General features: G+C 49.1%; 1 protein-coding gene across 1 annotated transcript in view; it reads right to left on the reverse strand.

Moving 5' to 3' along the window:
* The window catches only part of PHACTR3 (phosphatase and actin regulator 3), a 210,097-nt gene that overhangs the window by 49,007 nt on the left and 137,272 nt on the right, over positions 1–23,818 (reverse strand). The window contains exon 7 of the mRNA XM_047068611.1: positions 23,493–23,740. Coding sequence (XP_046924567.1) covers positions 23,493–23,740 — 248 coding nt within the window. The remainder of the gene's footprint in view (positions 1–23,492; positions 23,741–23,818) is intronic.

The raw sequence follows: 23,818 nt of genomic DNA on the forward strand, positions 1-23,818 counted from the left end.
TGAATGGAGCCCCCCTCAAAATTCACGGCTGAAGCCCTGCCCGGATATGTGCCTGTGTCAGCAGACAGGGCCTCTGGAGGGGATTAAAGTTAAGAGAGTGTAAAGGCGGGGCCCCGATCTGATCAGACTGGTGTCCTAGAGGAGACACAGAAGTTTCCAGGCCTCCCCTTGCGCACGCAGAGGAAAGGTCACGGGAGGACACGGTGAGGAGGTGCCTATCTGCAAGCCAGGAGGGGGCCCTCAGCATAAACCACATCTCAGACCTCCAGCCTCCAGAGCTGTGAAGAGAGAAATACGTGATGTCTAAGCCGCCCCGTCTCTGGCATCCCGTTACCGCAGCCCGAGCCAACTGGTATACCCTGTTAGCCTCCCTCTGCAGGCTCCCCCTCGCCGGACCAGGGCCCTCCTCGAGGCCCCTCTCCCACCTTCCTCCCATTGCCCGCATCCTGACACAGCCTGGACGCCTGTCTGAAGCAGGGTCAGGACCAGTGGGTCCACAGTTTTGATGCATTTCCTCCAGGATGGGACGCGCGTCAGAGCATTTTAGGGCACAAGCCGGCCCGAGAATGGAGGCTTCAGGGAGGAGAAATCGCACACGTCCTTGGCTTGTGCACATCCCGGGACTCATCCCTCAATCCTGAAATTGCATCGAGGGGGTCCTCCCTCCCCCGCCTGCTGTGGGCTGGCTGTAGGCGGGGCCTGGCCGTACCTCCTTGTTCACAGCACAGCGGGAGTTTGCCGATGGATGACAGAGTGACGCTCCCAGCAAGACACGAGAGAGAGCGGTGCTCCAAGTGGCTCCTTCCTTCCCCTCTTTGCCTCCGTCAAAACGGGACAATACCCTCGTGAGGCTGCCATGGGGACCAGGTGGTGACAGCTTGGCAAGCCACCCGGCAGGAAGTGACGGCTCCGAGAAAGTACGGCTCGGCTGCTGTGGGCCATCACTGGGTCTGTGAGCCCCTCCCCCACAGCGCTGCTCTGTGCCCAGCAAGGTTCACCCACAGCTGACCCTCCACCACAGAGACCACCAGGTTGTCCCAAAGGCCTGGCCTCCAGAGCACCTGCCCGAGTTACCATCTGCAGCGCCACCTGGTGTCCGTGGGGGGGAAATGGCCGGTGCCATTCAGGCAGGGAGCAGGCGCTCGCTCTGTGAACGGGCCTGGCCCCTGGGGAGGACAGGGGAGTCCTAACTCCGCACAGGTGACTTCACAGGATCCATCGCGAGCAGCTTTGCACACGCCCTCTGCTACATTTAAAACAGGATTCAACGAACACACTACATCTCAGCTTTTGCTTTTCACTAACCGTGACCTCCAGGAGAGGGTCCCGGAGCCCGCAGGGCATCACCCCTTCTTCCAGCTCTGCCAGAGCAGGAAGTGCTCACCCTCCCCTCTCCCCACACCCAAGTCCACCGAAGCCCCGCCCAGGGTCCTGGGATTTCCCACCCAGACACGCCCCCTTCTCTGACTCCTTCCTTTCTGCCCATAGGCAGCTTTTCAACTTTAGCCAGGAGCCCTCAGGACAGTCTGGTTCACCCTTAAAACGCTTGGCCCAGAGCTGGGACCTATAGTACTTGTTGAATAAACAACGAAAGCATTTGTAAAAGCTTTAAAAAAAAAATTCTAGTTCTTACACTATTTCACATCAAGGATGAACTCTGGATCAAGTGCATCACAGTCACCCCCCAGCCCTCCCCCAACACGCACACTTGTGTGCTCAGGGACCTGCCAGCTTCTGGGCCTCCCTCCCAGGATTCCGTAGGTCAGGCTGCGGGAAGAGACAGAGTGTGAGCAGGGCAGGGGCAGAGAGAGAGGGAGACACGGAATCCGAAGTGGGCTCCAGGCTCCGAGCTGTCAGCACAGAGCCCGACGCGGGGCTCGAACCCACGAACCGCGAGGTCACAACCTGAGCCGAAGTCGGACGCCCAACCGACTGAGCCCCCCAGGCGCCCCTTCCTTACCATTTCTGTGTACATTTTATGACGTTTACAATACACTCACATCATACCACTCATATAGTTTACAAATAACCTACATATATCCGGGGTGGACTGTTTTGCCCTCTGCTACTGGGGTGCACCATCAGAAAACTTTATGAACTTCTCTTTACACTGTAGGTTCCAAATGCCAATCTGGTCACGCTCCCACTGAGCGGTGTCTGATAGGCGCCCCATCCTCAGGGGGAAGCCTGGCCCCTGACCGTCACCACCTGTCAGCCCACCACAGCGGTCCTGTCTCGGTTCGAATTATCATCTGGATTCACAAGACCGTCACGGACCCTGTGTCTCCCTCATCTGCTCAGGACAAAGGAGTTCAAGGGGCCAGTCCTGGTAGCAGGTCACAGAGCTCCCAAAACTGTCCCCACCACCCCAGGTGATGCAGTTCGGGAGGGAGAAGGATCTGGCAGGTGTGGGAGCCGCCCCACAGCCGCTCAGGGATCACTTCCTCCAATCCCAGCCTCTGGGGTGAGTTGCCAGGGTCCCCTCAAGACTCACTCCACTTGGGGTCCAGGTGCTTGCTGCTTATTTACTGACTTTCCAAAACAGATGCAATTTGACAAATAGGGTCCTTTTTTTTTTTTTTTTTTTTTTGCCATTAGCAATATTGGCTAGTGACCCCATGGCTGGTGTCCTTAGCCTTGTCGGGTTACCCGGGGACTGGGAAAAGTGATAGAGAGTAAGACCCTCCCTCATGCACACACCTGGGCCCCAGGCAGCCCCACCAGCTTCCAGAATGTGCCCACCTCTGCCGAGTCTCAGAGACACTGCACACCTGGCAAGTTCTTCTTCGTTCTTCAAACCCACAGCAAACTCCTCTGCCAACCCCGTGACATCCGCCCCCCACCCATCCTGCTCCTAGCCCTAGGGTCTGCTCCCTGGTTTGGGCTCTGTCACGCTCAGCTGGCACCTGCTCAGTGTGACTGAGTCCTCAAGGCAGGCAGGGGACCTTTTCAAAAACAGCCTTTGTCTGCTCGCAAATGAGAAGAGCAAACAGGCCCATTCTGAAAAGCAGAACAGCAAGAAACTCTAACAACTTCCTCAATGCCTTCCGATTGGGCAGGTTCCCAGCCCTCCTCTCCCCCACCTCCCCAGGAAAGGGTGCTGAAGGCAGTGGGGGGACTGGGGGCTCCCTGCTCTGCCTGGAGAGGGGAGTTCACACGGCCCTCACCCAGGCTTCCCACCCCCGGTCGGCGTGCAAAAGGCACAGGCGTATCGACCTGGCATTTCCTTCCAGGACTTCCTTCTAGAGATGCGCTCACCACACTGCCTGAAACAGGAACCAGACCAGACGTGGTGCTTCAAGCCCGGGGACAGGGGTCCAGACGCACACAGAATTCTCTCTCTCCGTCTCTCTCTCTCACACGCAAACACACAAGCCCTCCCTCTGCGGGCCTGGGCACCTGCGGGAGATGCTCCCACCCACCTGTGCTGGGCCAGGTGGCCACAGCTGCCCTCGCTCCCCGGCCCTGAGCTCGCAGGGGGGAGGCTCTGCCCTCCCGGTTAGTCCTGGACCCTGGCAAACAGCTGTTTCTTTCCAGATCTGCTTAGGAAAGAAGCAAACAGGGAAGAACTACAGTAGCACTGTTCTCCTGAGCTTCGTAACAAGTGCAAAGTAGGTGCAACCTCTACGGATCCAGGAGAAACTCGGGCACCCCCACACTTCCGAAGATTACTTCCCTTGGCACTTTCTACAAAGTTTAAGATAACAAGGACTAATGTAGTTTTTACTACTCAAAGAACCGGAAAGAAACAACATGGGGAAGGAGTGAGCTCCCACATTGCTTTGGGAAGCACCTCACCTCCTACTCTGTCTTCTAGAACTTGAACTAGACGCCACAGAAGGCGCACAGTGGGCGTGTTTTCTGCGGGGACCCGGGGCTCCGGTCCCAAGGCTCCCAACGGGGCCCCGGCCCACGACAAAGAGGGGCAAAGAAACGCGCGTTTGTGTGTGTAGGGCCTTTGGCATTCCTGCTTTACGTTGAAATGATTTGTTAAACACAGGTACACATCATTTTTATATTTCCAACGTTCAGCAGCTATTTCGCCTAAAACATAATTGGCTGACACACTCGGTAAGAAAATGCCTGCTTTCTCTGGTTTACTCTTCCTTATAATATAGAGTATGGTTGTGTGTGTGGGGGGGGGGGTTATTTTACACGGGTAACAAAACAACAATCTTCCAATCCTTTCTGTCACCTGACAACACACTTTGGATGCACTTCGTGTTCCAGAGCTGGAACATTCTGTGAAGTACCTGTGTCCGCTGCAGATATGGGGGAAAACCTGTCGAACTGGTCCCTGACTGATGCCCACTGGGAGGGTTTCAGTGCTCCTATCGCAGTGAGGACACAGGGGACGTCCAGATGCACCGGTGTCTCTCCCCCACAGGTAGCCGCCTTCCTCTGTGGACATTCGCCAGCATCTGGAGACATTTCTGGATGTCACAACTGGGGGGCGGGCTGCTTCTGGCTCCGAGGCTGTACAGGCCAGGGACGCTGCTAAATATCCTACAGCACGTAGGACCCCCCCCGCCCCCCGGCAGGTGACTAGCTGGCCCCAGATGTGACAGTTCCACGGCGGTGAAACGCTCGCGCATGTGACCCATTAGGCGTGAGGGCTGGGTTACCGGGGGATAAGTTCCTGGAAGCCAAGTTGCCAGAAGAGAGAGCGCGTGCACTGAAAATTCCAACCGCTCTTTCGGGAGGTCACGTCCATTTGCGGCTACACCGAAGGACAGGAGTGCGGACTTCCCGTCCCTGGGTCTCGGCACGCTGTCCTGTGCCGCTCGGGGGTCCGAGGGCCCAGGGGTGCACGCAGACCCCCCCCCTGCCACCTTGGGCTTCTCTTCTGACCTTTACTGCCCACAGAATAGCATTCGGGGCACTCACGCCTCGCACATTACTTCACCAGCCTCAGCACAGCCAGGAACAGTCACCCCTTGTCTGTGGTTACTGTCCTCACTGACGACCCGATGAGTGCTCGTCAGTGCTCGCTGCTGATACGGTCAGCGACACAGGCAGCAGGATGTGGGTCCCTTAGAACACAAGCACACGTGGACGTGGGGTTCGGAGTGGGGAAGACACACACCGGCAGGTAGTACAAGGGCCGAGCTAAGCGGACAAGCTGCTCCCAGGACTGCTCCCGTCCTAAGCGAAGCCCATGGGCCGTGCCTCCCTCCACCTCTCCCCCCCCCAGAGGCCCCACCCACTGCCATCGAGTTTGGGGCAGATGTGGTGCCTGGTTGGCACCTGCTATGTGTCAGGGACGTTAAATAAAGGGATCCAGGACGCCTGCTGTTACAGGTACATGGGCATCAGGATCTGGGGCTCAGACAAACGTTCCTTGTTCTCAAGCGAGGAGGAGCAAGGAAGACACGTGATGGCGGCCACCACGGGAGCCCTGCAGGTGGTCACAGGTGACGGCTCGTCAGCCTCCCGGCAACCTGACCAGGGAGGCCCAGCCGTCTCCGTGAAGGAGGCTAACGGCCTGGGGGTCCTCCCCCCCACCCCCCCCCGGTCAGGGACAGGTGCCACCGGAGGCCTTCCTGTGGCTTTTCTGCCCGGTGCAAACAGCCTTCGGCCTGTCCCGTCAGGGGCCCACCTGGCAACTGTCTATTCTCCGTGTCCTCGTTCCAGACTCCAACCACGTCCGATGACACAAATGTTCAATTTCACTTCCCAACGGAGAACAGACATGCCTGCTTGGCTGCAGGGACTCTGACACTCTTTTTACTTTTTTCTTTTTTTTTTGTTTTTTTAAATTTTTTTTTTCAACGTTTATTTATTTTTGGGACAGAGGGAGACAGAGCATGAACTGGGGAGGGGCAGAGAGAGACGGAGACACAGAATCGGAAACAGGCTCCAGGCTCCGAGCCATCAGCCCAGAGCCTGACGTGGGGCTCGAACTCACGGACCGCGAGATCGTGACCTGGCTGAAGTCGGACGCTTAACCGACTACGCCACCCAGGCGCCCCTGACACTCTTTTTAAACTAACGAACTGGTTGAGGGGACGAGGAACAAATCAACTATGGAATATCCACAAAATCGGAGGCGAAATTCATTCAGATCCTGGGCACGGTGGCACTCAGGCCCTCCCCTGTTCCTCTCCGCTCAACGGGCGACGACGGGAACAGGGATGGTCACTATTGCAACACCGCTCACCCAGCATGCTGAGCCAGGACTCCACTGGGCGAACTGATCCTTTTACCCATCAGAATAACCCTCTCATCAACCCCACTTTACAGATGGTGTAGCTGAGGCACAGAGAGGTTAAGGAAATTAACCAAGGTCACGCAGCTAGAAAGGGATTCATTGAGACAGGTGGAGTGATTGCAGAAATCTGTCTGCGCACTCAGTAAACCCCGAGACAAAGGCGCATCTGAACACACAGTCAGCCCTCAATCACGAAATTCCCGATGCTTCAGATTGAATGTTTGTGATGGTGTAGGGAGTGGGGCCTTTGGGAGGTGCTTAGATCACGAGGGTACAGCTCCTTATAAAAGAGACACGAGGGGCACCTGGGGGGCTCGGTCGGTTAAGCGTCCGACCTCAGCTCAGGTCAGGATCTCAAAGTTCGTGAGTTCGAGCCCCGTGTCGGGCTCTGTGCTGACAGCTCGGAGCCCGGAACCTGCTTCAGATTCTGTCTCTCCCTCTCTCTCTGCCCCTCCCCTGCTAACACTCTGTCTCTCTCTCTCTCAAAAATAAACATTAAAAAAAATCTTAAAAATAAAAGACACTAGACTGTTCCCCCCTGTCCCTCCAGCATGTGAGGACACAGCAAGACGATGGCCACCTGCTAAGCAGGAAGTGGGCCCTCACTGGACTTTACATCTGCTGGCACCTTGACCTCAGACTCCCAGCCTCCAGAAGGGTGAGAAACACAGGTCCTGCTGCTTCGGCCCCTCAGCCTACGGTATCTTGTCACAGCAGCCTGGACCACGACACCCCACACGGGTGAAGTGGGGGGACCCGCTCCATCAGAACGCGGACGACGGCCAGGATGCACCTGTGTGTCCTGTCTCTGTAGGCTGGCTGCGGTGAGTATCTGGGGCAGAGACCGTGTGCACCAGAGGTCACGCGGGTCAGGCCGCGGACAAAGGTCTGGGACCCTCTGCCCTCCCACACCGGTGACCCCGTCTCCCGCAGCCCCGCTTGCTGGGAAGCCTCTCTGCCCCTCCCCCCACTCACCGAGCACCTGTCGCGTGTGTGTCATCCACTGGGCTGGTGCAGGAAGAGTGGCACAAACTAGACAGATGGGGTCCCTGAGTTCAGGCCAGGAGAAAAGAGAAAAAGCAAACTTCTTGGCCGGTTTGAAACTTGAATCTTGGGGTGGCAACAGCGTAAAAACTGTTGCTTGTAGAATTCACCTCCAAGCGAGGAAAATCTGCTTTCCGGGTCTGCATAGAAGGAGCCCAGAAGTCACCACCCCCGTTCTAACACTGAGTAAAAAGCGGAACAGACTGGAAATTGTTACTTCCTCTTGGATCCACAAGAGAAGGAAGACACGGGGAGGTCTCTGCCCCAAGACTGGAGACGGGTGAACACAGAGCAGAGACTCCCCAACAGCAGCCTCCACGGGAACCAGCACCAGGGGCGGGAGGGTGCGGGGGGGGGGGGCGCGGGGAACCTGAACGATGACTGGGGCTTGCTGGAGGCTCAGGTGGACGAGTCGGAGATTAAATGCTACAGACCCAGTCCTAGAGGCCCCCGCGACGCTGTGCATTTTACCACCACGAGTTCGACCAGGTTCCCACGCTGAATGTCTGCAAAGGAATCCCCTTCTGCTTCCTTCCAGCAGCGGAGGGGGGAGCAACCGTTCCGAAATACCCCAGACCACTCTGTTCTCCTTCACGAGGTCTCCCTCCAGGGAGACCAGTTAACTGCAGTCTAACCTGCTGGGGTGTCATCGGAGCCTAACAGACCTGGTGGAAGGGAAACCCCCAACTCCAGCCCCAAGAGCCATCCTGTCCCACCTGAGGTGGAGAATGAAACTGAGAAACACTTGTGAGGGTCACAGCCCAGAGGCGTGGCTCCCTGAAATACTGAGAGACCCTGTCACAGGCTACAGACACCTGCATCAGCCCCACACTATTGAAGCCCAATTTAAGGCAGTTCCTTCCACCCAGGACATCACGTCCAGATATCAGGAAAGTCTTACAACGCATACGGAAAGGCAAAAATCACGATTTGGAGAGACAGAACAGCAAAACCAGGCACGGCAGGGATGTTAGCATCGTCAGACCAGGAATTTAAAACAACCCTGATTAACATGCTGAGGGCGACGACAGAAAAAGTAGACAGAGCAGCAGGAGCAGAGACGGAAATCCCAAGAAAGAACCCAGAAGAAATTCTAGAGATCACAAACACCGTGACAGAAACGAAGAACGCCTCTGACGAGCTCATTAGTAGAGTGGACCCAGCTAAGGAAATAATCACTGAGCTTGAGGACATCTCAACCGAAACTTTAAAAACTGAAAAGCAGAGAAAAAAAAAAAAAACCCTAAAAGAGAACGAGAGAACAGAATGTCGAAGGACTGAGGAACAACTACGAAGGATGTAGCATTCACGTAACGGGAATATCAGAAGGAAAAGAACAGAAGAAATACTTGAAACGATAATGTCAGAGAATTTCTTCAAAATTAATGTTAGACACCATACCACAGATCCAGGAATCTCAGAGAATGGCAAGCAGGATACAAGCCAAGAAGAAAAAGAAAAAGACAAAGAAAAAACCCAACAACTACACTCTGGCATAACATCCTCAAACCACAGAAAATCAAAAATAAAGAAAAAGCATTCTGTAGGAAGCCAGAAGAAAAAACATCTCCAGAAACACAAAGAAAAGAATTACATCTAACTCCCCAGAAGCCACACAAGTAAGAAGAAAGCAAAATGAAATATTTAACATGTTTAGAGAAAAAAACCCACCATCCTAGAATTCTGTACCCTGAGAAATTATTCTTCAAAAATGGAGAAACACACACTTACTAAGATCAAAAAAATGGAGGGAATTTGTTGCCCGCTGACCTGCCTTGCAAGAGATGTTAAAAGAAGGTTTTTTTTAGAGAAGGAAAACAATGTAGAGTAGAAACTTGGATCTGCATAAAGGGAGCGCATCAAAGAGGAAATAAGTAAAGGTGAAAGAAAAGCTTTTATTTTTCTTATCCTTAATCTATCTAACAGATAACAGCTTGTTCAAAGTGATAGACAATGTATTTAATTACTTATGTTTATGTAAATATCATACAAAATATATTCGTACACTTGTGCATATCTTATGTGTACATATGGGCTTATATGTGATGAAATGAATGACAGCAATGACACAAAGGATAGAGGAAGGAATCAGGATGATCTCATCACTATGAGGTACTCATGCTACCTGTGAAGTCATCTGGCATTATGTAAAAGTGAACTTGGCTTATATGTGTATTATATACAATCTATAAACTCAAGGACAACCACGAAAAAAAAGTATAACTGATACATAAAGAAAGGAGAGACAATGAAATTATATCAACTGCTGAATAAAATAAAACCCACAAAAGGTAAGGATCACTGGGAAGATGGCAGAGTAGGAGGACGCTAAGTTTACCTTGTCCCATGGATACGACTAGATAATACTCGGGTCGGCATAAGTAATCCAGAAAGCCCGAAGACTCTGGCAGAACAAACTCCACCACTAAATGTGGAGAAGAGGCCGCATCAATGGAGCTAGGAACTAAATGGACCACAGGACTGTATGTGGGAGGGAGGAACCCACAAGTGTGGAGAAGGGAAACAGACAATCACGCCAGGGAGCCTGTGTAGGGAAGACGATTCCCCATGATATTTGGCTTTGAAAACCAGAAGGATCGGATTTCTTGAGTTCTTAAAACCAGCAGGACTTAAAACCTGGAATTTTGAAAATCAGCAGGCAAGAGGAAACTGAGTCCCAGCCCTTAAAGAGCACCACAAACAGTCTGCAGAGATACAGTGGACTGTAGAGGTAGAAGCAGCAGTTTGAGAAGCTGCTGGGTCACAATGGAGGGAGTGTTAGTTACTCATTTCAGAGCACGTTCTGGAAGGACAGAGATTGTAGGGAGACTCCTCTAGGAGCCAAGGAGCTGCCAGGAGCTGTCTCCTTCCCCGCCCCCCGGCATAAATACACGGCCACCCGCGGGAACCAGCACAGCACTAACACCCACTTCCTAACTTATTTACCCCTGCCCTGCCCCTGCCATGCTTCAGCGGATCTGCCCCCTCTAGCTAGGCCTGCCTCAGTCCCGTACTGCAAGTCCCCTCCTCCAGAGGACCAAAGCAAACCTTGCTAACACTACATCTCACCCCACTTGCTTTGTGGATCGTCCCCTCCAACAGGCTCCTGGCTGGAGCCCATCAAAAGGGGTGCCACAAGCCCAGCAGCGTGCAAACAGCCCCCGACAGGGACCAGGGCCGCTTGCTGTCCTCAGGAAGAGGGACACCAGTCGGATTGCAGCCCCAGCAGTGGGCAGACATCCGGCCTGATTGCAGGCCCCGCCCACTAACGGAAGCATCTCGGGGGACAACACAGATGCTACTGCATCTCTGGCAAACCCCTGGTCTGACTCAACTCAAGCTCAAGGAGGCCCCAGGCCCGCTAACAACATGGCGACCGAACACCGCCCACAACATGCAAAGAGAATCATTGCAGACAACAGGACTGAAGGAAAAAGTGGCTGGGCCACAACAGGAGGGTGCCTGCAACACACATGGGAGACCCCCTGAAGCGTCAGGTTCTGGCGAACAGGGGACACGGCACTGCAGGCCGTGCTTCATGAGGCCTGGGCCTCTGCTTCCTAAGGCCACAACGTTCAAGAGAAGGAGACGATGTGCACCTCATTAAAAGGAGAAATGGAGTTAGACAAAATGAAGACACAGAGGAATTCTCCCAAACGAAAAAACAAGACAAAACCACAGCAAGAGACCTACGCAAAATGGAGATAAGGGATATGCCTGATAGATTATTCAAAGTAATGATCATAAAGATACACACTGACCTTGAGAAAAGAGTAGAGGATATGAGACCCTTAACAAAGAGATTTTTTAAAAAGAGGACCAATCAGAGATGAAGAACACAATAAATAAAATTAAAAATACATTAGATGGAATAAATAGCAGGCTAAGGGAAGCAGAAGAATGACTCAGTGGCCTGGAAGACAAATATGCCAAATGAGAACAGACTCTGGAAACTCAAGAACACTATCAATAATAATAACATTCACATTACAGAGATTTCTGAAGAGGAGAGAGAAAAGGGGGCAGAATATCTATTTGAGGAATAATAGCTGAAAACTTCCAGACTCTGGGGAAGGAAACGGACATCTGGATCTAGGAGGCAAAGAGATCCCCCCCAAAATTCAACCCAAGGAGGACTATGCCAAGACACACAGCAATTAAAATGACAAAAAGTAATGAGAGAGAATTTTTAAGCGACAAGAGAAAAGAAGACAATTACATACAAGGGGAAACTCCACAAGGCTAACAGCGGATTTTTCAGCAGAAACTTTGCAGGCCAGAAAGGAGTGGCATGCTCTATCCAAAATGCAGAAAGGGGGGCACCTGGGTGGCTCAGTCGGTTAAGCGTCTGACTTTGGCTCAGGTCATGATCTCACGGTCTGTGAGTTCAAGCCCCGCATTGGACTCTGTGCTGATGGGTCAGAGCCTGGAGCCTGCTTCGGATTCTGGGTCTCCTCCTGTCTCTGCCCCTCCCATGCTCATGCTCTGTCTCTCTCTCTCTCTGTCTCTCAATAATAAATAAACATTAAAACATGCAGAAAGGGAATAATTTGCAGCCATGAATATCCAGCAAGGCTATCATTCAGAATAGGAGAGGTAAAGTAAAAAACAAAGGTTTAAGGAATTCATCACTACTAAGCCAGCCCTACGAGAAATGTTAAAGGGGACTCTTGGAGTAGAAAAGAAAGACCATAAGTAAGAGTACGTAAAGTAGGAAGCACAGTAGTAGTAAAAATGTCTACAAATCAGTCAAGGGACTCATAAAATAAAAGGATGTAAAGTATGATACCATATACTTAAGTCACGGCAGGGAAAGGAATAAAGAATGGGTACACATGTAAGTGACCATCAGCTTAGTACAGACTGCTATATGCATAAGATATTATATACAAACCTAAGGGTAACCGCAAATCAAAAACCAGTAACTGATATGCAAAGAATAAAGAGAAAGGAATCCAAGTACATCACTAAAGAGAGCAAAATAATCACGAGAGAAGACAGCAAGAAAGGAACAGAGAAGAACTATAAAAACACTGATAAAACAAGTAACAAAATGGCAATAAATACATCCTATCAATAATTACATTGAATGTAAATGAACTAAATGCTCCAATCAAAAGACATTGAGCGACAGAATGGATTAAAAAAATAAATAAGACCCATGGATATGGTGCCTACAAGACACTCATTTCAGACCTAAAACATATGCATATTGCCAGTAAAGAGATGGAGAAACATTTATCATGCAAATGGATGTGTTAAGAAAGCTGGGATAGCAATACTTACATCAGACAAAACAGACTTTAAAACAAAGACTGTAACAAGAGACAGACACTATCTAATCAAAAAGGGAACAACATGGTGGGGGGGGGCGGCGGTGCCTGGGTGGCTCAGTCGGTGGAGCCTCAGGCTCCGGCTCAGATCCTGATCTCGTGTGGTTTGTGAGTTCGAGCCCCTCGTCAGGCTCTGTGCTGACAGCTCAGAGCCTGGAGCCTGTTTCAGATTCTGTGTCTCCCTCTCTCTCTGTTCCTCCCCTGCTTGTGCTCTGTCTCTCTCAAAAATAAATAAACATTTAAAAAGAAATTTAAAAAAAAGGGAACAACACGACAAGAAGACATAACAATTGTAAATATTTATGCGCCCAGCATAGAAGCACCCAGATACATAAAACAGTTAATAATAAACACAAAGGAAGTAATTGATAGTAACACAATAATAGTATGGGACTTTACTACCCCACTGACATAAACGGACAGATAATCCAAACAGAAAATCAATAAGGAAACAATGGCATTGAATAACACTCTGGATCAGTTGGATTTAACAGATACATTCAGAACATTCCATCCTAAAACCATGGGATACACATTATTTTCAAGTGCGCATGGGACGTTCTCCAGATAGATCATATATTAGGCCAAACAAATTCACAACAAAGTCTCAATAAATTCAAAATGATCAAAGTCATACCACGCATCTTTTCTGACCACAACATTATGAAACTAGAAATCAACCACAAGAAAAACTCTGGAAAGGGCACAAATACATGGAAGGTTAAATAACATGCTGCTAAGCGACAAATAGGTCAACCAAGAAAGCAAAGAGGAAATCAAAAAATACATGGAGACAAATGAAAATGAAAACACAATGTTCCAAAATCTTTGGGATGGAGGAAAAGCTGTTGTAAGAGGAAAGTATATAGCAATACAGGGCTACCTCAAGAAGCAACAAAAATCTCAAACAACATAATCTTACACCTATCAGAGCTAGGAAGAACAAAACCCCAAACCAGTAAAAGGAAAAAAATAATAAAGATTATAACAGAAATAAATGATATAGAAATTAAAACACACACACACACACACACATACACACACACACACTATAGAACCAATCAGTGAAACCAGGAGCTGGTTCTATGAAAAGATCAATGAAATTGATAAACGTCTATCGAGACTCATAAAAAAAAAAAAAGACTAGAAGAGAATATTCAAGTTGGACAATCTAGAAGAAATGGATAAATTCCTAGAAGCATATAAGCTCCCAAAACTGAAGCAGGAAGAAAAAGAAAATTTGAACAGACCAATTATCAGCAATGAAATTGAATCAGTAATCAAAAAACCCCCAACAAACAAAAGTCCAGGACCAGATGGCTTCACAGGTGAATTCCAAATGTTTAAAGAAGAGTTAATACCTATTTTTCTCAAACTATTCCAGAAATAGAAGAGGAAGGAAAACTTCCAAATTCATTCTACGAGGCCAGCATTACCCTGATACCCAAACCAGAAAAAGACACTACCAAAAAAGAGATATTGGCAATATAGGCCAATATCTCTGATGGACATGGATGCAAACATTCTCGGGGCGCTTGGGTGGCTCAGTGGGTTAAGCGTCCGACTTCAACTCAGGTCATGATCTCACAGTTTGTGGGTTCGAGCCCCGCGTCGGGCCCTGTGCTGACAGCTCGGAGCCTGGAGGCTGCTTCAGAATCTGTGTCTTCCTCTTTCTGACACTCTGTCCCTCTCTCTCTCAAAAATAAATAAACACTAAAATAATTTTAAAAATCCTCAACAAAATATTACCAAACAGAAGCCAACAATACTTTAAAAAATCATTCACTACGTCACGTAGGATTTATTCCAGGGTTGCAGCGGTGGTTCGATATTCACAAATCAACAAATAGGGTACAGGGGCGCCTGGGTGGCGCAGCCGGTTAAGCGTCCGACTTCAGCCAGGTCACGATCTCGCGGTCCGTGAGTTCGAGCCCCGCGTCAGGCTCTGGGCTGATGGCTCAGAGCCTGGAGCCTGTTTCCGATTCTGTGTCTCCCTCTCTCTCTGCCCCTCCCCCGTTCATGCTCTGTCTCTCTCTGTCCCAAAATAAATAAACGTTGAAAAAAAAAATTTAAAAAAAAAAACAAAAATAACAAAAAAACAAATAGGGTACATCACATCGATAAATGATAAAAATGACATGATCATTTCAATAGATGCAGAAAAAGCATTTGACAAAGTGCAACATCCTGAGGGAACATACCTCAACGTAATAAAGGCCTCATATGGAAAACCACAATGAACATCATACTCAATGGGGGGAACCTGGGAGATTTGTCCCTAAGGTCAGAAGACAAGGATGTTCCACTCTCACCACTTTCATTCAACATAGTACTGGAAGTCCACCCACAGCAATCAGACAACAAAAATAAAAAGCATCCAAGTTGGTAAGGAAGAAGGAAAACTTTCACTATTTGCAGATAACATGATACTATATAGAGGAAACCCTAAAGACTCCACAAAAAAACCTACTAGAACTGATACGAGAATTCAGTAAGATTGTAGGATGCACAAATCAATGTGGAGAAATCCATTGCATTTCTATACACTGATAATGAAGCAGCAGAAAGAAGTATTAAGAAAACAATCCCATTTACAGTTGCACCAAAGATAACAAAGCACCTAGAAATGAACTTAACCAAGGAGGTGAAAGACCTGTGCTCTGAAAACCATAAAGCACTGATGAAAGAAATTGAGGATCACACAAATGGAAAGATATTCCATGCTCATGGACCGGAAGACGTATTGTTAATATGTCCATACTACCCAAAGCAATACAAACTTAATGCAATCCCTATCCAAATGCCACCAGGATTTTTCACAGAGCTAGAACAAACGGCCCTAAAACGTGTATGGAACCACAAGACTCCGAATCGCCAAAGCTATCTTGAAAAAGAAAAACAAAGCTGGAGGTACCACGGCTCCAGATTGCAAGATACGTGACAAAGCTGTAGGAATCAAAGGAGTATGGTACTAGCACAAAGACAGACACACGCATCAGTAGAACAGAGTAAAAAACCTGGAAATGAACCCGTGATTATATGGTAGGAGGAAGGAATATACAATGCAAAAAAAAGAGTCTCTTCAAATGCTGGGAAAATTGGGCAGCGACAGGCAAAAGAATGAAACCGGACCACTTTCCTACACCATACACAAAAAGGAACTTAAAATGGATTAAAGACCTTTGGGGCACCTGGCTGGCTCAGTTGGTTGAGCGTCCAGCTTCAGTTCAGGTCATGGTCTCATGGTTCGTGAGTTCCAGCTGTGCTGACAGCTCAGCGCCTGGAGCCTTCTTCGGATTCAGTGTCTCCCTCTCTGCCCTTCCCCCACTCATGTTCTGTCTCTCTCAAAAATGAACAAATGTTAAACAGTAAAAATAAAAAAAAAATGGATTAAAGACCTAAACGTGAGACTGAAACCATAAAAATCCTAGAAAAGAACACAGGCAGTAACTTCTTTGACATCAGCCATAGCAACTTCTTACGAGATAGGTCTCCTGAGGCAAGGGAAACAAAAGCAAAAATAAACTATTGGAATTTCATCAAAATAAAAGCTTCTGCACAGCAAAGGAAACAATCAACAAAAGTAAAAGATGCTACCAAATGGGAGAAGATATTTGCAAATGACATATAAAGGATTAGTATCCAAAATGTATTATATACTTACACAACCCAACACCGAAAAAAAAAAAAGCCAACCAATTCAATTAAAAAAAATAGATAGAAAGCATGAAAAGATATTTCTCCAAAAAAAACCATACAGATGGCAAATGGACACATGAAAAGATGCTCGATACCAGTCATCATCAGGGAAATGCAAATCAAAATGACAATGAGATATCACTTCGTAACTGTCAGAATGGCTAAAATAAAAAAAACACAAAAGTGGCAATTGTTGGCGAGGATGTGGAGAAAAAGGAACCCTTGGGCACTCTTGGTGGGAATGCAAACTGGTGCAGCCTCTGCGGAAAGCAGTATGGAGGTTCCTCAAAAAATTAAAAACAGAACTACCCTACGACCCAGCAATTGCACTACTAGGCACTTACCCAAAGAATACAAAAACTTCATATTCAAAAGGATAATGCACCAATACGTTTATAGCAGCATTACTGACAATCGCCAAATGATGGAAGCAGCCCAAGTGTCCATTGATAGATGAATGGATAAAGATGATGTGGGGTGTGTGTGTGTTTATGTGTGTGTATACACACACAATGAATATTTTTCAGCCATCACAGAGAATGAAATCTTGCCACTTGCAACAATATGGATGGATCTAGAGGGTATAATGCTAAGTGAAATAAGTCAGAGGAAGCCCAATACCATATGATTTCACTCATAGGTGGAATTTAAGAAACAAAATAAATGAACAAAGGAAAAAAAGAGACAAACCAAGAAACAGACTCTTAACAATAGAGAACAAACTGACGGTTACCAGAGGGGAGGTGGATGGGGGGTGGGGGAAATAAGTGATGGGAATTACAGAGGGCACTTGTGATGAGCACCGGGTGATGCGTGGAAGTGTGGAACCACTATGTTGTACAACTGAAACGAACATGTAACACTGTGCATTAACTATACTGGAATTAAAATGAAATAAAAGCGCAAAAGGTAGTATAGAAAAACAAAGAACAAGAGCAATAAATAGAAAACAGAAACATATATGGTAGATATTAACCCAACTTTATCAATAACCACTTTGACTGTCATGGCCTAAATATACCAATTAAAAGACAGAGATTGTTAGAGTGGATCAAAAAATAAGACCCGATTCTATGTTGTCTAAAGAAACTACTTTGGATATAAAGACACATCGAGATTAAGAATAATGGATGGAGAGAAATATGCCATGCTAACCCTAACCTAGAGGAAGCAGGCGTTTCAGACAGAGCAGACCTCAAAGCGAGAAAGGCTGTCAGGGATAGGAAGGGCATTCCATATGATAAACGGGTCATTTCTTTTAATACTCTTTTTTTGAAATTTGTTAATGTTTGTTTATTTTTAAGAGAGAGAGAAACAGAGAGTGAGTAGGGGAGGAGCAGAGAGAGAGGGAAACACAGAATCCAAAGCAGGCTCCAGGCTCCGAGCTGTCAGCACAGAGCCCAACTTGGGGCTCGAACTCACGAACTGCAAGATCATGAGCTGAGCGGAATGAAGTCTGACGCTTAACCAACTGAGTCACACAGGCGCCCCAAAAGGGGTCAATTCTCAACACGTAACAGTTCTTAACAACTACACGCCCAACAACAGCATGTCAAACTTCGTGAGACAAAAACAGAACTGTAAGGAGGCATAGATGAACATATGATCATAACTGAGACTCCAACACCCCTCTCGGAAGCCGGCAGATCCAGGAATGGAAAATCAGCAAGGACATGGTTGAACTCCACAGCACAGTCGACCAACTACGTGTAAGTGACACCCATAGACTACCTCACCCAACAAGAACAGGATATACGTTGTTCTCCAGCTCATGAGGGACATTCACCAAGACAACACCACATTCTGGCCCATAAAACACACCCTCAACAAATACAAAAGAATACAAATCATATAATGTCTGCTCTCAGACCACAATGCAGTTAAACCAGTAATCGGTTACAGAAAGGCAACCGGAAAACCTCAGTTCCCATGGAGGTTTAACAGCACACTTTGAAACAACGCATGGGCCAAAGAAGAAATGTCAAGAGTAATTTTAAAATATTTTGAACTAAGTGAAAATGAAAACACAGCTTTTCAAAATGTGTCAGATGGAGTAAAAGCAGCGCTTAGAGGAAAATTTATAGCACTGAATGCATGGATTGGAAATGAAGAAAGAGCTAAAATTGATACCCTAATGTCCACGTTAGGAAACTAGAAAAAGATGAGCAAATTAAATCCAGAGTAAGCAGACGGATAGAAATAAGAATTAGAGCAGAAATCAGTGAGAGTCAAACAGCAAATCAATAGAGAAAAATCATTGAAACCAAAAGCTGGTTCTTTGAAAAGGTCAATACAATTGATTGGCCTCCAGCCAAGATACCTAAGAAAAAAAGACAGAGGCCACAAAATTGCTAATATCAGAAATGAAAGAAGGGGAAGATGTACGGACCCCCTGGACATTAAAAGAATAAAGAAATACTATGGACAACTCCATCCCCACTAACTGCATGACCTACATGAAACGGACCAATTCCTGGAAAGACACAATCTGTTCAAAATCACAAGAACAAATAGATGATCTGAACAGGCTTATTTTTATTTTTTTAAAGTTTATTTTTAATTATGTTGAGAAAGAGAGAGCAAGCCGAGGAGGTGCAGAGGAGGAGACAGAATCTCAGGCAGGCTCTATGCTGTCAGCTCAGAGCCCGATGCGGGGCTTGAACTCACGAACCGGGAGATCGTGACCTGAGCTGAAGTCCAGAGTCAGACACTTAACCGACTGAGCCACCCAGGTGCCCCTGCACAGGCTATATTTATTAAAGAAATTGAGTCAATAATTAATAACCTTCCAAACAGAGAGCGCCAGGCCGAGATGGGTTCACTGGTGAATTCTACTGGACATATAAAGAAGGTATTATGCCAATTCCCTATAATCTCTTGCAGAGAACAGAAGCAGAGGACAGGAGGCTAACTCATTCTAGGAGGCCAGCATTACCCTAAAACCAAAACCAGACAAAGATATTACAAGAGAAAAACCACGATGGGCCAGGACGTCTCATGAACACAGGTGTACAAATCCTCAACAACATATTAGGAACAATTATTTAAATTGTTAGCTATTAAATATGTTAAATTTAAATGAAACATCAGAATTCTATGTTCATCTTAAATAGCAAATTAGCTAGAATTGGACAGCCCACGCAGAAAAATGAATCTCGATACATACCATGCGACATTCACTAAATGAATCACAGACCTAAACGTAGAACTCCAAAGTATAAAACTTGGAGGATAATGTGCGAAAACCTAAGTGAGCCTGAGTATGACGAGGTCTTTTCAGATACACTGTCCAACGCATGATCCATGACAGTTAATGGACAAGCTAGACTCCATTAAAATTAAAAACTTGTGCTCTATGAAAGACAATGTCAAGAGAGTAAGACAAGCCACAGACCGGGAGAAAATATTTTCAAAGGTTACATCTGAGAAAGGACTGCCTTCCAAAATATAAAGAAACCCTTAAAACCCAATAGTAAGAAAAGAAACAACCCGATTAAGAAATGACGGGTCCCAAACCTTGCCACCTCACCCAAGGAGATGCACAGAGAGCAAGTAAGTGTATGGAAAGTTGCTCCGCAGTGTCGGTCATCAGGGAGACGCAAGTCAAAACAACGAGACAGCACGACAACCTGTTAGAGCGGCCCAGATCTGGAACCCTGGCGACACCCGATGCTGTGGTGAAGACGTGATGCACCCGGACCTCTCTCGTTCATTGCTGCTGGCAATGCCATGCAACATGGCACGGCGCCTTGGGAACACAGTTTGGCGGGTTCTTACAAATCGAAACACAGTCTTACCATACTGATCTAGCAACCTCACTCGTGGGTATTCACCCAAAGGAGGTGAAAGCTTATGTCCACACACACAAAATCGCACGTGGACTTTTATAGCGGCTTAATTCATAACTGCCAAAACTTGGAAGGAACCAAGATGTCCTTCAGTAGGTGAGCGGGTCAACTGGGGCCCACCCAGACAACGGAATATTACTTAGCACTGAAAAGAAATGAGCTATCAAGCCATGAAGAGACACGGAGGAAACTTGGATGCACGGTACTATGAGAAAGAAGCCGGCCTGAAGAAGCTACACACCACAGGACTCCAACTCTACGACATTCTTGAAACGTTCAACCACGGAGATAATAAAACGATCAGTGGTTGCGGGGGAGGGGGGCGGTGGGGAGAGTGGAACAGGTGGAGCACGGGGGATTTGAGGAGCAGCGAAAATTCTCTGAATGACAGTATCATGATAGACACCAGTCACTGCACATTTGTCCAAATGCCCAGAGCGCACGACATCGGGAGTGAACACTTAGGGTGACGAGGGGTCAACGTCGGTTTATCTGTTGTAACGAACGTACCAGTCTGGTGAGTGAGGCTGGTCACGGGGAGGCGGGGCGGGGGTGGTGGTGGGGGAGGGGGTTGGAGGAGGCACATGGAAGTCTCTGTAACTTTCTCCTAATTTTCTTGTGACCCTAAAGCTGCTCTTAAAAAATTAAATCTTAAGAATTCACCTTGGACAAACCGGAGAATGTTCTCGGTGCCCCGTTTTCACCCAGCACCGATTGCGCACAGCTGTGAGGGTGCCCCTGTGTGCACACCGCAGTCTGGCAGGAGGCACGAGGTAGAAACACACGGTCTGTTGCGCCCCTTTCTGTGCTGACCACGACAATGAAGTTGCCCCGCGCGCAAGTCCAACCATCAGACTCAGGACAAGAGACGTTTTTCTCTACAGCTCAGTCAAGCAGGACGGTCTTTCCGTCTTCCAGCTGATTCACGAGGCAACCTGCCTTGGGTGGGGTCACCACCAGCTCTGGAAATGAAACTCTGGTGCCACCTTATTAGAGAATTTGGGCTGACCCATCCTGGGACTGTTCACGTGAGACGGGACGATGCCTCCAAGGTTCCGTCAACAGTACGCTAAATAGATAGGTAACATTGCGGGGTTTTTGTGGCCAATAATTGGTGAATCTACTGCTTTGCTGTTTTTCTGCCTCAGCACCACAGGGACTGACAAATAACCTACCAGCCTTGGGCGCAGGGCTTGAACCCGGGAGAAGCAAGTAACGGCCACTGCTGTCCTATCGAGCAAAGCAAAATACTTTCATGGGTCTTTCCTATGATAACATTCTCCCTAAAAGTAACATCTCTAGGCTTTGTCTAGAACCGAAACGGGTTTCTGTTTTCCCCCTCCAAGTACTTCGGCTGAGAGGTTCATAACTTTGAGGGAATTACGGACACACGTAAGAATGTGAAAAAGCAAAGAACCCATTCTCCAGACTGGTTCCCAGGCTTCAGGAGCCCTGGACTCTCCTGGAGATGAGCACCCAGAGGCTGAATTTGCAGAAGACCGGGGTCTCCAGCTATGTATGCCTGATGGCGCACGCAACAAGCCCAGCCCACAACAGGATGTTCTTGGGGTTGAACGTGAAGCCTCGACCATGAGGCGGGAACACGGGTGCCCGCGGAGGAGGGGACGGAGGACGGGGTTGCTCTGCTCAGGGTCTGCAAATGCAGTGGGCGCATCACGTTCGTTCCCCAGGCAGCTGGGCAGCGAGCCTGTGCACGTTAGCAACAGCAGGGTTTCTGGAGTGAATTCTACCCCCCCTGCTCCCGTCAGACCACAGTCAAGCGCTGCTCGCTTGAGGACACACTTTGAGGCACACGTGACAAGAGGTGCAAGTTTGGCCCATGCCCCAGGACAAACCCCGGGAGAAACAGCTAACTGTCCGTGCGACAGCGCAGCTGAGGACGAGGGCTCCCCAGGCTGGCACCTGTTAATACGTGACAGGCACCCTTCCCTTGAGCCCCCTGACGGCCTGGCACTTTGCACCCCCAGATTGCAAACACAGCACGAGCTACTGCACGAAGCCCTTGACCTCATGGGGTCTGTGCTCTGGGAGGGGGGGCGCGTAAGCCAAGTCAGGGGGACACGGAGCCGCGGGGAAGGTCAGGTGGAGCGAGGGGCTGGCAGAGCTGTGGTGGGGAGAGGCTCACCTGTGTACCCCAGGCCAGCTTCCAGGAGGAGGTGGGGCTTCGAACCCAGAGGAGCCACACACACAACCCCCGTGCAGAGGCCAGGAGGATGTTGTGGTCGGCAGATGGCCGGTGCGTGTGAGGAACAGCGAGGGCCCGTGGCCGCGTCCAAGGGAGTTCAGGGAGAGGAAGAGCCCAGGGGTGACAGGGACAGGCAGGGACACAGGGCCCGGGGAGGACACGGCCAGACCTGGGGTCTGCTCCAAGGAGGAGTCCAGGGGACCCACGACCACCTGCCTGCTTGGCAGGTGCCACGTCAAGAGAGTGTCAGGGTGGGTCCAGGCCACAGGGAGGGCAGAGGCGCTGTTTTCAGGGACGGACAACAGGCCAGGTTTGGGGGCCAAGATCAAGAGCTCAGACCTGAAGATCTAAGGCTGGAGACACCCACGAGACCCTCTGGTGGACACACGGAGTCGACCCAGCAATCTCTCGGACCTCAGGGGGCCCAACGGCCTTGCAGACAGTATATAAAGCCATTCATCTATCAGCTGCTCTCTCACTCCTTACGACCAGGCACCGTGTGGACAAGGGCGTACCACTGTGTGATACTGACCCTCTTCCAAGTAGTGGGCACTCAGCACGGCCCCCGGGGCCCGCAGGTGACCCTCCCTGCGCTTCCTGGTCCCGGCCTGCACATCCTCTGCCCCATCGGGGCGGCCGCGACGCGCTGCCTCCCTGAGCCTGTGTCCTCAGGGTAAGACACAGCAGTCACTCTGGCCTGTCATCTCAAGGCCTGTGAACCTGCGTTCCCACACAAGCAGGTGTGGTCACACGTGTGCCACGTCCGGGATGGCCGCTGGGCCCCATCCCCTTCCCCCTTCCCCCTCCCACCTCATTTCGCTTTCCTGGTAGCATTTTTTACTATATTTCCAAGCACCGGACCTCCGAGCACCGCCTGTACGACTTTCTGCCGTGCGTTCCCAAGCAGCGACGCTCTCAAAGTTACTTGCTGAGCCTCTTTTACGTGTTTACAAAAACACGAAAATCAATACGCAGTTACCAAAATAATAGAGGCCCGGTCTGCGTCTCCTACTCCCAGCCCAGGGCCTGTCCGCACACACCCCTGCTCATCCTCGGAGGCGTGTCTCCCTTCCTTCGCCCCCACCCCTCCTCCGCGCCAGGGGCAGAAGCGCCTGGTCAGCATGGCCCCGCCGACCCCGCCCTCCCCTCACCAGAGATGATGGAGTCGTTCAGAGCCTCTTCATCCTGATACACCAGCAGGTCGTCCTTGAGTTCGGAATTCACGATCAAGTTCTCCTTGTTCTCCTCCGAGCCCTTGGCTGCCGTCCTCTTGCTCTCCGAGACGCCGTCAAAGCTCCAAGCCTCCTCCCTCTCCTTGCCCCGCTCCATGCTGGACGTTCTCGACAGGCGGACGTCCACCCGCTTCTTCGGGGACGCTTTACTGTCCCGTCCTGGAAAACTGAAGCGGAAGATAGTTTGGGTTATACGCTGTCCGCTTCGTCCGAGGACCCAGCGTATCGACTTGAGGGCTTCCGAT

Source organism: Lynx rufus, unplaced genomic scaffold (assembly GCF_022079265.1).
Source record: "Lynx rufus isolate CCGP_SWC_20201006 ecotype Redwood Valley unplaced genomic scaffold, mLynRuf1.p SCAF_8, whole genome shotgun sequence".
NCBI lineage: Eukaryota > Metazoa > Chordata > Mammalia > Carnivora > Felidae > Lynx > Lynx rufus.